This window comes from Pagrus pagrus (assembly GCF_965226575.1).
Source record: "Pagrus pagrus genome assembly, chromosome: 6".
NCBI lineage: Eukaryota > Metazoa > Chordata > Actinopteri > Spariformes > Sparidae > Pagrus > Pagrus pagrus.
The window spans coordinates 22,143,056-22,158,863 of record NC_140190.1 but is presented as its reverse complement, the minus strand read 5'-3'; the positions used below and the strand labels follow the sequence as shown (position 1 = coordinate 22,158,863).

The window sequence follows — 15,808 nt, the reverse complement described above, 5'->3', positions numbered from 1 at the left end:
AGCTGCAAAAAGGTATTTCTGTCTCAAGAGACATAAAACAACAATTGAAACACTACAGAATTAAAAGGGTTTGAATTGCAAGTATGGATCATAATTTTAAAAAAAGTAGAGACAATGTTTGAAATAAATGCTTGATTTAAAAACACAAAAAAGCAAGTTTTAAAGGAATTAGTTGAGGTTTTAAGGCAGTCACCAAGGTAAAAGGGTAGTTTCTTGTTGAGGAGTTGAGTTTGGTTGACTTTGCTTTCCTTGACACCTTACTACTGCTACCCCCCACCACCAAAAAGACCCACTTCTTCTCCTCTGATGAGTCGGAAGAAGAGGAGGACCACAGAAAAAAATTCAAAATCAAGATCAAGCCGCTGCCGGCCGATTGTGTAGTGACAGTGCCATCGGTGGACGAGCTCAAAGCCTCCATAGGCAACATAGCCCTTTCCCCGTCTCCTATGGTGAGTAGCCCTGACATCACTGCCGGCTTTCATAAACAGACGGCTGAGTTTTGGTGTTTAAATTGTATATAGTCTTCTGTATCCCAATGTTTTGTTTGACCTAATGATAGGATCTCTAAATGGGTCACAGCTTCACTTGGGTCTTTACAGGCTGAACCCACGTCTGAAATCACAATCCATGTCCCCGTGACGATTGAGGTCAGGTTTATATGATAGCTTGAATTCCATATATTTAATTTGTGATGCTTGTGATCCTCGGTCAGTGCTGTCTGTGACGTCAGTGTTCTCCTGTTGAGTCTGGTGTCGTTTTCACACGAGACAGATGTCCCCACAAAACAGAACCCATCTGATGACTACCGACATACCGCCGCCAAATAGCAGGGTGTGAAGCACTTGTTTGAAGTGATGCAACTCAGCTGAGTCCAAAATTCATGCACACGTTCCCTTTAGACAGCCTGTAATTAGCAGTGAGACCCTGCCTTTTTAGCTTCTGCCCATAATTCCTGTGTTCTTCAGTGAGGACAGTTAAGCTTAAGTGTCAGCCTTGAATAATTCAGGTAGGAAAGTGGGCACAATGAACCTGTGTGTCGGTCTGCTGTGCGGTGAGATTGCATGTGGTCATTGGAGCTTCTGAACTCAATAATTTAATCTGTGTGTTCACCCGCTGGCTCTGTTAACCTGATCAGGTGTGAAGGTCTTTCCATGGCTGCTAATGGTTGTGTGCACGTGCGAAGTACATGGGAGACATTGGTTGTTTTTGCCATATTGAGGCTTTTTTCCTTATAGATACGGCGCTGAAGTGACAAGTGGATCAACAAAATGATTACTCACAAGGATTTTGTTATATTTATTGAGTTCTAGTTCCTTAAATTTGAGAATTTGTTTTTTTGTCACAGTGAATGTGCTATCTTTCAGTTTTGGATTACTTTGAAGACATCGTCTTTGACTTGGGAATTGTGATTGGCATTTTTTTACTATTTCTTGACATTAAGTAAAGGACAATAACAGATTCATTTATATTGAAAGTAAATGTTCGTTGCAGTACTCATAATATGACAGCTTTGGTAATGGAACTACAACGCATTGTAGTGTTATAGTTAAATATAATATGTGTATGTGTGAGTGTTCTTATAATGGATTATAGACATGCCCTTCATAGAAAGTTTTGTTTTCTCTAACATTTTTATAATTCATCTAATGCAGTCAAGTCACCTGAATGTTACACAAGATCGTGACATTGGAATCACTGGCCTGTAGTTGTGATTATGAAACTGCCACCTTCACCTCCCCACCAGTTCAAATTAGCATCACGTTTGCTTGTGCAGAGCTTTTCTGCTCACACATAAATTACATGAGTCACACAGTCACTCCCAGTCCCTGGCAACTCTGGGTAACCTTGGCTGTGGACTGACAATAAAACGGTCTGATGAAAAGAGGAAGAGGGGCCAAGTGTTAACGGTGCTCCAGGAACAAACACCGCTTCTTTCCACTTTTTTCTAGATTAGTCCTTTTCTTTGAACCAATCCTATAAAACTTCATTGTCCGACTGAAACATTTATGACTTGCTCCTATTTTCAAAAGCAAGACACATACTTGACAGTAGCCCACAGTCATTTGTACAACATTGAGATTCCCTTGACTAAAAGCTGAGACTATATTCTAATGCATCGACGTTGGTTTTCTGCATGTAAATATGACATCCTCTTACCACAGCTGTGAAAAACCTTAAACACAAACCAAGTATTATACATTCCTAGATACTGAGTGCTGTATTTAGCAGACAACCTGAGCTTTACTTCTGCGGTAATATCTGGCATATTCTGCATGAATTATTCATATGTACACAAGTTTGTGAGAGGGACACGATGATTTGAGTTAACAGCTTGTTTCACCTAAAATGTGAGCCAGGATTCAGCACTCACTTGATGTTAGGAGGAGTGGTGGGTAATATGTGTGGATGGAGGGATGAAGAACTGTCTGAATGCAGTGAGGAGCCATATTACTTCTGGTTCATCCATCTGTATTAATGATTGTCGCTGATGTAGATGACTGCCTACATCAAACACAGATGCTTTGCTTTGCTTTGAGTTGTCAGTGTTAATATGCTTTCCCCTCTAGTCTCCTAACTTTTCCAACCCTCTCTTCTTTTTATTTGTCTTTTATCTCTTGCTCCTTTGCTGCCTCTTATGATACTATCTTCTGTAGAGGAGTCCGGTAAGCCTTTGCTTTGCATGCTGTTGTGTTTATATGTATTTTTTATCCTTGACTGTGACAGTAATACTTTAATCCATTTTAATAATCTCAAATAAGCTAACCGCAAATGAACCGATATATCAAGTTTTATTGGCCGTGCTTTTCTAGGGCAAATGGCCACTATTATGTGTTTTCTTTTTTGTGTGTGTTTTTCATGGTGGTGGTATTTATAGGCAGATTACTGTGTGTGCATGTGTGTTACTACTCATCATTTTTATGGCAAACGTGAAATTGTTTGCATAGGTGCTTTAAGCATAAGTGCTCTCTCTGTTAAGTTTTTTTTTTTTTTGCTAACTAAGACATCTTTAATCTGATTTTAATTGGTTCTGGAGTCTTCATCTTCCAGTTTTCAGACCAAATAACAAGACTACAAGCAATAGAGGACTCAGGGTAAAGGTCAGGGATGGAGTTAAAATACTAGGAATTCAACCAAGAGGTCTTACATCACATTTTATTCCTCCTTTGTCCTATCGTCAACAACATTTTAACCAGAAAGATCTAATTTTTAAGAATTATTTTTATGGTGAAGTCTTCATATGGTGGTCTGCCACCATGCAGTCAGATCTACACAGAGTCTCTGAGGCTAAGTCAGTCACTTTACAGCCCAGCTGAAAGATATTAATGTGTCTTTACTCTTGCACTACAAGCAAAGATGCAATATTGAATTTCAAACATGGGACAAAAAAGATCTAATGATTTCAAATACATCCCACAATTGTTTGGAGCGGTCCTTTTTTAACATTGGCATGTCTGTACACAACTACTTGTGTGGTAAAGGTCATTGTTAATCCCTGACCGAGGCTAAAAGGTCACAGATTGCAACACTTCCTGTTGGTCTTCCTGTTTACATACAGCAGGGAGTCAGTGATTGGTTATGGCAAAAAGTGTTGCCCTGTGTCCTGCCCCAGTCTTACCAATGAAATGAATCCCTTCCATCAGCATGTCCCGCCCCCTTGTTGCATCACTTTAATCACTCACGGCTCACTGCACAACTGGAACAAGCACAAGAGTGAGGGATGGAGGGGAGAGAGGGTTGGTGCGAGGTAGACATGACGCAGGCAGATGGAGAGATTTCAGCAGAAATGAAAGAGACCAAGGGGGCGGATGGGAGACTACGAGGGGAAATGAAAGGAGGAGGATTAGAGGGCAAAAATGACATGGTTTGTCACAAAAAGATAATCAAATAAAGGGACGGGGATAGAGATGGCACAAGATAAGGTGATGTAGGGTGGTATGAGGTGATGTAGGCAACTCCACAGGATATTTTGTATGGTGTCCAGCCACAGCAAGTTCACAGATACAGTGCCTGTAAAAAGTATTCACCCCCTCGAATATTTTCACCGTCTATAATTTTTATAAATGGAATCATGGTCAATATAATTTGGCTTTTTTGACAAAAAATGTACAAAAAATAAATGAAAAAAGTTTGTTTTTTTTAATTCTACAAAGTAATGTCAATTAGTAATGTCAATTAATTAAATGTTAATTAATGTATAATGTAAAATAAGAGATTGCATAAATAGTCAACCTCTCCAAGTCAGTGTTTTGTAGATGCACCTTTGGCCTCAAATTACAGCACTGAGTCTGTGTGGATAGGTCTCAATCAGGCTTGCACATCTGGACACCGCAATTTTACTCCATTCTTCTTTACAAAACTGCTCAAGCTTTGTCAGGTTGCACAGGGATCGGGCATGAAACAGCCCTTTTCAAGACCAGCCACAAATTCTGTATTGGATTGAGGTCTGGGCTTTGACTCGGCCACTCCAGAACATACACCTTGTTGTCTTTAAACCATTTCTGTGTAGCTTTCGCTATTCGCTTAGGGTCATTGTCTTGCTGCAAAATAGAACTTGTCCCAAGTCGTAGTTCTCTTGCAGACTGAATCAGGTTGTCCTCCTATATTTTGCTGCATTCATTTTACCCTCTACCTTTACAAGCCTTCCAGGGCCTGTTGCGGAGAAGCATCTCCACAGCATGATGCTGCCACCACCATGCCTCATGGTGGGGATGGTGTGTTTGTGGTGATGTGCAGTGTTTGGTGTCTGCCAAACATATAGCGTCTGATGGCCAAAAAGCTCCATTTTGGTGCCATCAGACCAAAGAACCTTCTTCCAGTTGATCTTGGAGTCTCCCACATACCTTTGGTTGAACTCTAGTGGAGATTTAATGAGCTTTCTTCTACAGTGGCTTTCTCTTTGCCACTCTCCCATAAAGCTTTGATTGGTGGAGAACCTGAGCAACTGTTGTTGTATGCAACAAGTCCCTCCCATCCCGGCTGCTGAAGCTTTTAACTCCTTCAGAGCAGTCATAGGTGTCTTGGTGGCCTCCCTAACTAATCTCTTTATTGCATGGTCGTTCAGTTTGTGAGGACAGCCTGCTCTAGGCATATTTACACATATGCCATATTCCATCCATTAAGGATGGATTTAACTGAACTCTGGAGGATGTTCAGTGACTTGGAAATGTTTTGGTATCCATCCCCTGACTTATACTTTTCAGTAACCTTTTCATGGATTTGCTTGGAGTGTTCTTTTGTCTTCATGGTGTAATTGTAGCCAGGAATACTGATTAACCAGTGACTGGACCTTCCAGACACAAGTGTCTTTATACTACAATCACTTGAAACACATTCACTGTCCAAGGTGATCTCTATTTCACTCTATCAGTCACTTTAAAGGGGATGAATATTTATGCAATCACTTATTTTACATCATATATTTTTGATTCATTGACACTACTTTGAAGGAGCCAAATTATATTAACCATGATTCCACTTATAAAAGCAATAAAACGGGAAATCATCCAAGGGGGTCAATACTTTTTATAGGCACTGTAATATTAGAGGATTCAGGCATTACTACACCTGCTTTTTCTCACCATCAACAAGCAATAACACAAACACACAGGTCAGTTTGAATAGGTCATATTCAGCTGTCTCATAATAATGACATGCCTTATTATCCAGGAGTTTTTAGCTATTTCCCTTGATGCTCAAAAAACCTCAAGGCTGCACAAACAATTTCTCATAAAATCAAACACACATGAACACAAAACACATCTCCATGGACATGTTATCATCCTCATCCCCAGATCTGACCAGCCAGGTCAACATTCTTCTTCTCCTGATGTACATATGATGTCTGCTTTACTGATTTGTCACTCTCTGACCAGGTGTCTCTTCTCTCTTCCTTTTTGCTGGTCACAGAGACGTAGCCCGGTAAGTGTCCTTTTCTTCCGTCTTCCTGGGGTCAGGCTGAAAATATGTCACATGCTTCTTGCCCCCTTTTACTCGTCACCTTGTCCTTGGAGCTGGTTGAATAAGACAGAAAATACGTAGGTGGGTTCAGTGGCTGAGGCGAGGGGTCAAAACTGTTAGCTGATTTGTCTTGACGTTCATATTTAAGCATAACAATGAAATGATACATGTAAGTGTACATAATTATTCCAGCTTCTAAAGATCACTGGTGTTCTTGTTTTTCATCTTGAATGGCTTCATGCTTGGTCTCCGTAGGGGGAGAAAATTTGCACTTTTGACAGCTGGACCCTTTGATGTCTTACTTCAGTCACTCCCCATCGTTGTGTCGTGTCTCATCTCATCTGCTCCTGTCTCCTCCCTCTGTCTCCTTATCTTCTCCCTGCCTTTCTTGGTATTTCTTGGTCTCCCTCTCATGGTGAAGTCACACATATGTTTGCACACACCCGGTTGTTTAAGAATACAGCAGGAGAGGCAATATTCTTGTGCTGTTGCCTCTTCAACAACAAAACTCATTTCTCTTTTAACTTTCCTCCCTCCAACTTTATCAGCCTCACACCTTCTCTGGTATCAGGCCTCTTGGCTTCTTAAGACTTCAAAAGCATATTTTGAAGGCTTTCCAATATTTCCACTGCAGGCAGCAGCACTTCACCAAGTTGCCGTTTTCCAACCTAATACTAACATTGTTATTGTTATTGAATTTCTAGTTATTAATAGGACTAACTCTACTTCCCTTATTTGAAACTGTATCCCTCGTGGCAGATGGGCAGCTTCTGAGGCTTTAGAACATTCTGTGCCATATTTCAGTGAATGTGCTTCGTTCAATGAATCACTTGTAAACAAAATTCATTTACATTACAAATTACGTTAAAATTATTCCAAGTGACCACTCTCAAGCAGCTCAGCATTAGCCTATTCAATTTTATACCTCCAGGATTTGCAATTATTGTGAATATGTTCTATTCTTACACACGGAAGACTTCCAGCCACTCTGCCACTAAAATGCAGCTGTTTACAGGTTAAGGTCCCATAATGTCGAAAGTGAGAATAATCATGTCTTTTTTTTATTGTAAAGCTATATAAATACTGTGAAAGTATCAAAACGCTCAATAAACTTCTTTTAACAACTTCAAAAGGGTTGGGGTTGGCCTAGTGGCACCAGCAGCTCTCCAGTCTCATCAGATTAAGTCAATCTTAGACTGAAGTTCAGCATCTGACCTTCACTATTGTACAGCTGACATCATTATTCTTGACATTTTATCATTCAAAGATAAAGTGGATTATTTTGCACTGTCATACATTGATACTTCTATGTTTTTCGGTGTATTTGCAATTGTTGTACATGGTGTGCTCTGTAGGATGGTAGCATAATAGTGAAATATTTGAACTAATGTAACATTGTACTGGTTATTGACTGTTTGGATGGCATTTTTGAGTTTTATGTCTTTTGAAGTTTTTTATATTTTACGGTTGTTTTTGTTTTGTTGTTACAGGGTTTGAAAAGGAACACATCCAGTAAGTATCAGGCTCGCTGCAGCTCAGGCCATGTTCAAATATTAATGATGGTGAATAACAGAGAATGAGCTGCGAGAGTCACATATGGTGTTTAATTATGGGTCCAGGTGAGGAGATTGCCAGACCAAGGCGTGTCGTCCCTACTCTACCCACTGTCGCCCCCACACCAGCTCCAGCACCACAACCCCCCAGGTATGTACTCCACTCTTCCCTGACAAAGTTCAGGACAATCTAATGCCACTAAATCTAAATGTGCTGCAGTATACAGTATGTATTATACTGTATGAGCCACTGCTGGTCCCTACTACTGGTATAGTGCTGCATGTACTGTGTTCTGTATGTTTACACTTAAACTGTATCTGGTTTTATTTGGGCTGAGACACCTGCTGCCTTTTACTGTTTTTTTAATAAAAGTTTGTGTTGTATAACAGTGCATTAGATTTACTGTGCAGTTCATTCTTTTGGCATAGGGTGATGTTCTTGGCAGGTTACAGTAATCATAGTAATGTCACAAAATGTACCCACTTATTGATGATTTAAGTGATACAAGTAGCTTGATTTTAAGCATAAACTTCTTTCATTAGTGAAGTCTAAAGTGTCATATTTTGAGCTAATTACCTGTTACATGAAGTCGAGCTTTCAAATCTTACCATCAAGCATCATCAGGCCTTTTGGGTAGTTTGGCCAGTCCACCCAGCCTCGATACATTCTTGTCTAGGTCAGATGAACTGAGGATTTAATCACATCAATCAGTGGACAAACACCTTTGTGAGCCTCTTAGTTAGTGAAACAATTTCGTTTTTCTATAAACCACTTCAGTTTTCACTTTGTGTGGATTCTTACTGAGATGTCACCAGAATCCAATGTCATCTCTTTTGTTGTCTGACTGAAACTATTTCTGCATCTGACTCGAGGCATTCGTACATCAGTTGCAGCATCTAGCTTGATTTCATTGAGCAGGAATCCTCAGAGAATGTCACTTTAGTAAACTTATCCAGATAATATTCTTCATATAACCGAAGGCTGTATTTGAGATAGACGTTATGTTGGCTGACAGTTTACAGCTAATAATTACAACAATGCAGCTGCAACCCGATCCATAAAATTCATGAGAACTAAGATGGAATTAGTTAGAAAAACATATATATTGTTTAAGATGCATCTTATTTCTGTTCTTTCTGGCAGTGTTGGCATTTTCTGATTCTCCAATACCATTTGATAGCTTGCTCCCTTTATATGTACGGTGTAGCTGTTTCCTTAAATGACTTTCTACAACTGGTGTGTGACATAACTTCTTTCATACTGTCCTTTGTCTGTGTCAGCGGTCAACAAACACCTGTCTCTGAAGACACCACAGCCTTATTTGGGCCTCCTCTGGACACAGCCTTTGGAGAACCGAAAAATGAAGGTAACCCTCCATCTTTGTCTCTTCACGTGTCTCTGTTTATGTCTTTGTGTCGGTTGTTGTTTTTTGTTTAAAAGTGATAGCAACACATTGAAAAAGGCTTTCTAAACACACATCTATTGTCTCTTTAAGGCTGCCAGCTAAGCCCTGCTTGGCTGTCACAGCAGATACTCTTTCTTTTTCTCTCCTCCTCCCCCTCCCCCTCACCTATTTCTCTAACATCATTGTTCTTCCCTCAGGCTCTCTGTGCAGTAGTGGATTCACTCCATCTGTCTTTGCTAAGGTCAAAGTTGAAATTGGGACTGGGAGGTCACGTTCATGTACACAGTGCAGCTCATTGATATTCAGATTCTGCTGTCACCCACATTCGTCCAATCCAGTAGGATTTAGCAGTGCAGGCTGGGGGAGAGCTCTTAGCTGTTATGCAACAGCCATGTCAGGCATAACTAACATCAACTCGCACAAATTCCCTTTAGACAAATAAAACAGCTTTGTCTATGTGACACCAGTATCTCTTATTACTTTATTACCAATTATGGTTTTATCTTCACAAGATGCTGAATTAGCAAATGTTAAAGTTTATTAGCTAGATTTTAAGTCGTCGCCTACAACAACTGCAATAATTCTGTTTGAGTGAGGCGCTGATTAAATTTAATGTAATTTTGGAGGCTGTAGTTTTATTGTGTTATTTCGCCTACAGTCATTGATTTAAATGGGGTGGATAAAATAATAGAAAATTCAATTTAACAGCAGCACAAACTGCAGCCTGAAAAGTCACCATAGAGATGAATAAACACCTCTCTGAAACATTATAGCCTTCATGAAAGTAGGTTTACTTGTAGGAATGCTATACTAGACAGCTCTGGTTAAGCTAGGTGTAACTCCCAAGTGAATTTTTATGATGTGAATTAATTGGAAATTTGTTTGAGAGAAGTTTGAACATAAAATAATCTGATGATGTTTTTAATAAATCCAATGAATAAAATGAAAAATGAAAGTACTTCATCACATTATTGCAAATATCCTGTAAATCCAATATTTCATATATTCATAAAGCCTACTTGCACCATTTTGGCTGATATAACTAGAACTATTACAGTAAGACAGTAAACAGTTTAACAACATCTATTCAAGATAATTAACCTCTCATATATTTCAGATTTCCTAATGATAATAATGTGGGTTTAGGCATTATCTGGTTTGTTTATGAGACAAGTGGTTAGGCTAGTTTTAAGATGACTTTTATATAGCCAGGTTAATAGTAAAGATAAATGTTGAATTCATAAAATGATAATGCTGTTATTCTATGGCAGATGTGGTCACAAGTCACAGTCAACAGATTTGATGTTGTTTGTGGGTCTGTCTTGTGCCAAAATGTTTTTTAATTCTGCCTCTAGAAATCAGTTTTAGTGAAGAGGGTTGTAGTCAGATGTCTGCATTTTGTGCTGAACCCTGCATTCCTCTATTATAGTGGCAGTGAAATTCAGTTGGCAAGCAAAAGACATTGAAGGTGCTTTTGTGCTCCAACACATCCCGACTGCAGTCTGCCACTGAGGCTGGAAATCAGTTTTCTTGATTGAACTATGCTGTTTCCCCTCTGACACCTTTTGCTTTTTTGAGCCACAAAGAATTACAAACCCTTGAATGTTTTGGTAGTATTCCCCTTACTTGACCTTCTCTGTCCCCTCCTGAACTTAGTGGTTCTGTCCGAGTCCGATGCGTGGGGCGCTCCTCTGTCAGAGCCCGAATCCCCTTTGACAAGATCCTTCCCCACAGGAAGTAAGTTTAATCATTCTATGCATATTGTGCCGCACATCCTCGTCTCCCTGGAATGACTGCACAGCTCCATTGACGGCTCACCTCATGAACCCCCTCATCCCCTCATCTGACTAACAAACAGATCCGATCAAACAGTTGTGTGGTGATTTTTAATTTCATCACCCCTTTCACCACCAAATGATTCATTGTTGGATGTTTTTTATTACATGGGAGAGTTCAGTGCTTGTCTGCCATACTGCACCAGCCCCCCCTCACTGTCTCCTCCTTGCATATGGCATGATGGTGTCTGAATGTCCTGTGTTGCATGGTTGATTATTTGTGGGATGATTCCTTGTTCTCAAGTTGTTTTGGTTGCTTTGCAGGAGGCATAATACCTGTCCTGTATGGATCCAAACTTTCAAAGCTTTTTTATCTTTACAATAATGTATGTGTTAAAGGCTCATCTATGAAACAGTACTCAGTTTGTACCAAAGTCAGCTCATCATAATTTGCAGTGACAGGATAAGCTCAAACATAAACAATCATTTAGGTCTATAAGGCGTAGCTTCCTGAATTTATTCACGAGTTTCTTGGGGAGGTTACCGGGAAAACGATTATGGATGATACTTCCGGTGCTCTTCAGAAATAGCGTGAGTAACATAGTTTCATAATAACTGACACACTGGCAGCACTTTCCAGGCTTTAGAAGCATAAGCTAAGTAGGCTCAGTAATAATAAGTGTTAGTACTACTAACACAATAAATATACTAACCAAGATCTTCATGAGTGATTGATTTGTTGTACCAATCGCTCTGAGAAAGGGGATTAGTGTCCTGTTACCATGGAAGCTGTCAGGTCCAGTTATATGACGGGACTCGCCAGAAGTCACGTGGAAGGTTCACAGGGCTTAGGAATAAGTTGGAAATGACTATTCATTGTTGCACTTTTGCAGGTCCACCTCCACTTCCACCCAAGAATGTCCCCACCTCCAACCCGTCGACTGGCTCTTCCCCTGCAGATGATGCTGGTAAGAAGTCTTTTCAAACTGTCACCTCAGGATAAGACACCTAACATTTGGACACCACAGCTTCTTTCTCTCCATCTTTCTGTCTATAACGCTGCCTGTCATGTTCTATTTGTGTGTGTAAACATACTGAGCACCTCTGCAGGCACAGCCTTTGACTGATCGCCGGCTGTCTCTGTTTCAGAAGCATCAACAGAAGCAGACGGCTCCACCAGGAAGCCCTCAATCGCTGACTTGGACAACATTTTTGGACCTGAACCCCCTGCTGGTGAGGAAACGGGTGAATCGTGGGTCTGCTTCAGTGAAGAATCTTCTAACCAACCGCCCCTACCAGAAGAACCAGCACCTCCGCTACCAGCCTCGCCGCCTCCACCTGAATCTCCTGCCCCACCCTTACCTACATCACCACCCCCTCCAGAAGACCCTGCACCACCTCTCCCGACCTCCCCTCCCCCAAAAGAAGAACCTGCGCCTCCTCTACCCACCTCCCCACCTCCTTCAGAAGAGCACGCTGCACCTTCTGTCCCCTCAGGTCCTTCCACACCAGAGGACCGAAATCCTCCCATGCTCGCCACCTCTCCACCCCCAGCACCACAAAAGGAGCTTGCGTCTCCTCCTGCTTCTTCTCCCCCTCCCATCAACTCGCCCACCACTGTCCCACCAGCTCCTGCTCCCAAAGCAAGAACCCCTCCAGCGGTGACTCCTCCTGCTGAGGAACCTGCAACACGCCCCGTCCCAACGCCTCTAGTCCTGTCTCAAGAGGAGCAGTCCAAGAACACAGACACCACCCAACCCAAAGAGGACGGAGGTGAAACTGTCACCTCACCCAACGATGCGAGCCAGGGGAGCCGGATTACGCCTCCCCCACCTCCTCCCCCCACATACCGGACTGTGGTGTCGTCACCGGGCCCCACATCTGGAGCTGGTGGCACAAATAGCGGTGAGTATACAATGACGTCAACGTGGGATACCGTTTATAGAGAACTGTTTTTTAAGAGCTTAGATTGGTGGAAAGAGCTCGCTTCATCTTTTCTAGATAATAAGAAGCGTGTTTGGAGGACAATGATTGCTTATCACACTCACACAAATGGATTTATGAAAACACTGGTCAGGTGACTAGATATAAACGCATCCGTTGTTTTGACTGAAGATGAGAAAGGATTGTATTTCCAGCATTGCACCATCTCCAAATTTTATTTTCAGCTGATTGCACCATCTTCGTTGTTAGACATGAACTGATCTGTGATGGTGCATTTTCTTTTCCCCTGGAAAGGAGGTCATGTTTTGGCTCGGTTGCGTGTACACTGTCATTCTGATGCAGAGTTGTGTTGTGTTAAAAGAGGCTGTTTTTCTGACTGACTTGTAGTTAAAGGTCAGACTTCACTTTGATAGCATTTTTATTTTTGTAGCATGTATAGTTTCTTCTGTAATCACGTCAACTGTAAGTGAAAAGTAACTGTCGACTTTCAAATCATTTCTGGAAAATTTTAACGAGCCAGGGACTCAAATACACAAAACATAACAATGTTTTGAAAAATCTCAATACAAGGGAGAACATTGATCAAATTTAGGTCAGTGGTTCACAAAAGAAAGTGTATGACTAATAGCTGACCAGCAACTGTAACAAGCCAGTGCTTTTTAGAAATGATTTTGTCTGGTTAGAGCTTTAGGGAAATCATGTAGGTAACGAGAATAGGTATCTGAATAGGAGGTCGTCTGTTTTCACTCTTCTGTAGAGGTCTCAGTGATAATAATGGCAAATGATAATGTTAGCTTATGGACAAGTATTTTGAGGAGGCTGCGTGCTGTGAACACACTCCAAGTCACATCACACAGTAGCACCCGCAGGCTGGATGACGTTAATGTAATGGTAATAATGTAAGTGACATTATGCTTAAAATGTAAATATTAGTCACTGCTGGCTGGTAACTGTGGTAGTTTTATTAGGTTTTACAGATTAATGTTGCTTTCTTCCCATCTTGTTGAATAATGTTAAGTTGATTAGCATGTTTGAATCAGTTGCTAAAGCTGTTGTTCTTGCTAGCTTGTGCTGCCTGCAAAGGTTTAAGGTTTGTGATTCAACTCTGGCTTGGAGCAATGGTTTCAAATATGTGCTGGGCATTGTTCAGAGAGTTTGATGATAATGAATAGGACGCCAGGGTTAAAATTATGAATGGCAGCCCAACTGTATGCAAGTCAAACACTGGCTAATTACTGGCTAACTCACTTTGCTACTGAAACTGAAACAAGTCCAGTTGCCTACGATTGTCTTGAAAGAAAACCAGTTAGTAGTTGGTTTTAATAAATATTTTAATCTTTTAAAAATCAGACTTCCACAGAAAGGAACATATTAGTATACGGGCACGATCCCTGTCTGTTATACACGCTAGATCATCACTGAAAATGTCCTGGAAAAGTCGTTGAAAATCATCTCAAGAAAAGAGTGGGGACACTGACATGTCTGACCGACATCTTAAGGATCTAAAAAGAACAAAGTTTCATGTAGTAATCCGTCTGTGTTCCTCCTCTGCAGGTTCCTCCTCTCCGGTGCGACCTGCAACTCCTTCATCAGTAAACGCCACCCCACCACCACCTCCACCTCGCCCCCCTTCACGGCCCAAACTTCCTCCAGGAAAACCCACTGTAGGAGATGCAGTAAGTCTTGCAGTATATAATAATTTTACTTACATTTGAGATGGTTGTGATTTGATATTTGTGCAGCTGTTTTGGTGAAGTCATTAACTTGCAGAAAAAGCCAAACACAACTGTACAACTTGCTTATGGTTAAATGAACTTTGACCGATAACAATGAACCTGATAACTAGAGACAACTTTTGATGGTTAAATGTGTTCACCAGAAGTGGAACAAGCGATCTCATAAGATGCAAAAACCTTGGACCTTTAAATATGTTTTCATTTTGTTCACTCTAAACTCTTTTTGTCCTGTTTATCTTTTCAGAATCGTCCGTTCAGCCCACCGGTGCACTCTGCCAGCCCCCCTCCCATCGCCCCATTGGCGCGGGCCGAGAGCACCTCCTCGATCTCCTCCACCAACTCCATGAGTGCCGCCACCACCCCCACCGTCGGTAAAGAGCTCTCCGTGTCCGTGTCAGGTGTGTGCTCCCTGTCGTCTGACGGCTGCGGTCACAGCAGTGACAGCTGAATATAAGTGTTCATGTTGAACATTAAAAGTTCATTATTGATTTTATGCACTGGCCCCGTCCTTCCTTATGTTCAGAGTCTGTGTTGAATGACTCATTCAGTTGTGTGTTTATTCATTTCTACTTTTATTTTTTTATTATTTTCTGGAAGTGGTGACAGTTTCCTGAATGTTAGTAAAGCAGCGCTAAAACCTAGTATGTAATTATCATACATTCATAAACTCAAGGATGTAAGCAGATACAATCTGGAGCAAAACACGACTTCAGTCATTTGTATCTTGATTTCTCTTCATGTAAAATGAGAATTAATATCTGCTAAAGATCATTTAGTTACAATGATTTGTTAAACTGCACATAAATATTGTGTCTGGTTTAAGCTGACACACACGCAGACAATTCATATTTACACTCCCACACGCTGTATGAGTGGGAGGTGTGAATTTGCAGCGGGGTGTTAATTTTAATTTTAAATCACAACCATTTCTCGAGAAACACTCCTTTAATGAATTAATGGCACAGTAAGAGTTTATGCTCCCTGATTTAACTTTCGAGTCAGTGTTGGAGGACCTTGCCGTGCAGAGTGAGTGGATAATGGCCAATCTCAGTAGACTGTATCATGGCTGAGTCATAATAGACTTAAAACATGTACACACTCTGGAGGCAGCTGCAGTTACATAAAAACAGAATATAGTCCCTCGTTTGAGGTTGTTTTTTTAAACAAATTGCAGGGAAAGACTAATTTTAATTTATACCATAGCATGAGCTAAAACACTGATGGACTATAATATAAAAGTCCCAGAGACTTAATTATAAACTGACCCTATTCCAGTTCCAGTTCATGTTTGACTTAAATATGCTTTTTTTTGTTATTTGCAGTTTAATTTTTGTGTGCATGACAGAACTTTTCTGATTTTTTAAATCTTTTTTCCTTGGTTTCATTTGCTTTCTGTTTATTTTTTTGTTTTGCCGTTTGTTTGTCTTTCTATTTGT

The 15,808-nt window shown here is 40.8% G+C and overlaps 1 protein-coding gene across 18 annotated transcripts in view; it reads left to right on the top strand.

The window, feature by feature from the left end:
• Window positions 1-15,808, top strand: part of sgip1a (SH3GL interacting endocytic adaptor 1a) — an 82,910-nt gene that overhangs the window by 52,583 nt on the left and 14,519 nt on the right. For 13 of the 18 annotated variants that reach the window (XM_084355849.1, XM_084355843.1, XM_084355840.1 and 10 more), the window contains 10 exons: window positions 265-449; window positions 5,908-5,919; window positions 7,449-7,472; window positions 7,574-7,662; window positions 8,793-8,878; window positions 10,574-10,654; window positions 11,586-11,660; window positions 11,842-12,597; window positions 14,191-14,312; window positions 14,617-14,770. In XM_084355849.1, the coding sequence (XP_084211975.1) occupies window positions 265-449; window positions 5,908-5,919; window positions 7,449-7,472; window positions 7,574-7,662; window positions 8,793-8,878; window positions 10,574-10,654; window positions 11,586-11,660; window positions 11,842-12,597; window positions 14,191-14,312; window positions 14,617-14,770 (1,584 nt within the window). The remainder of the gene's footprint in view (window positions 1-264; window positions 450-5,907; window positions 5,920-7,448; window positions 7,473-7,573; window positions 7,663-8,792; window positions 8,879-10,573; window positions 10,655-11,585; window positions 11,661-11,841; window positions 12,598-14,190; window positions 14,313-14,616; window positions 14,771-15,808) is intronic. The other 5 variants (XM_084355848.1, XM_084355851.1, XM_084355855.1 and 2 more) reach the window with 4 other exon arrangements.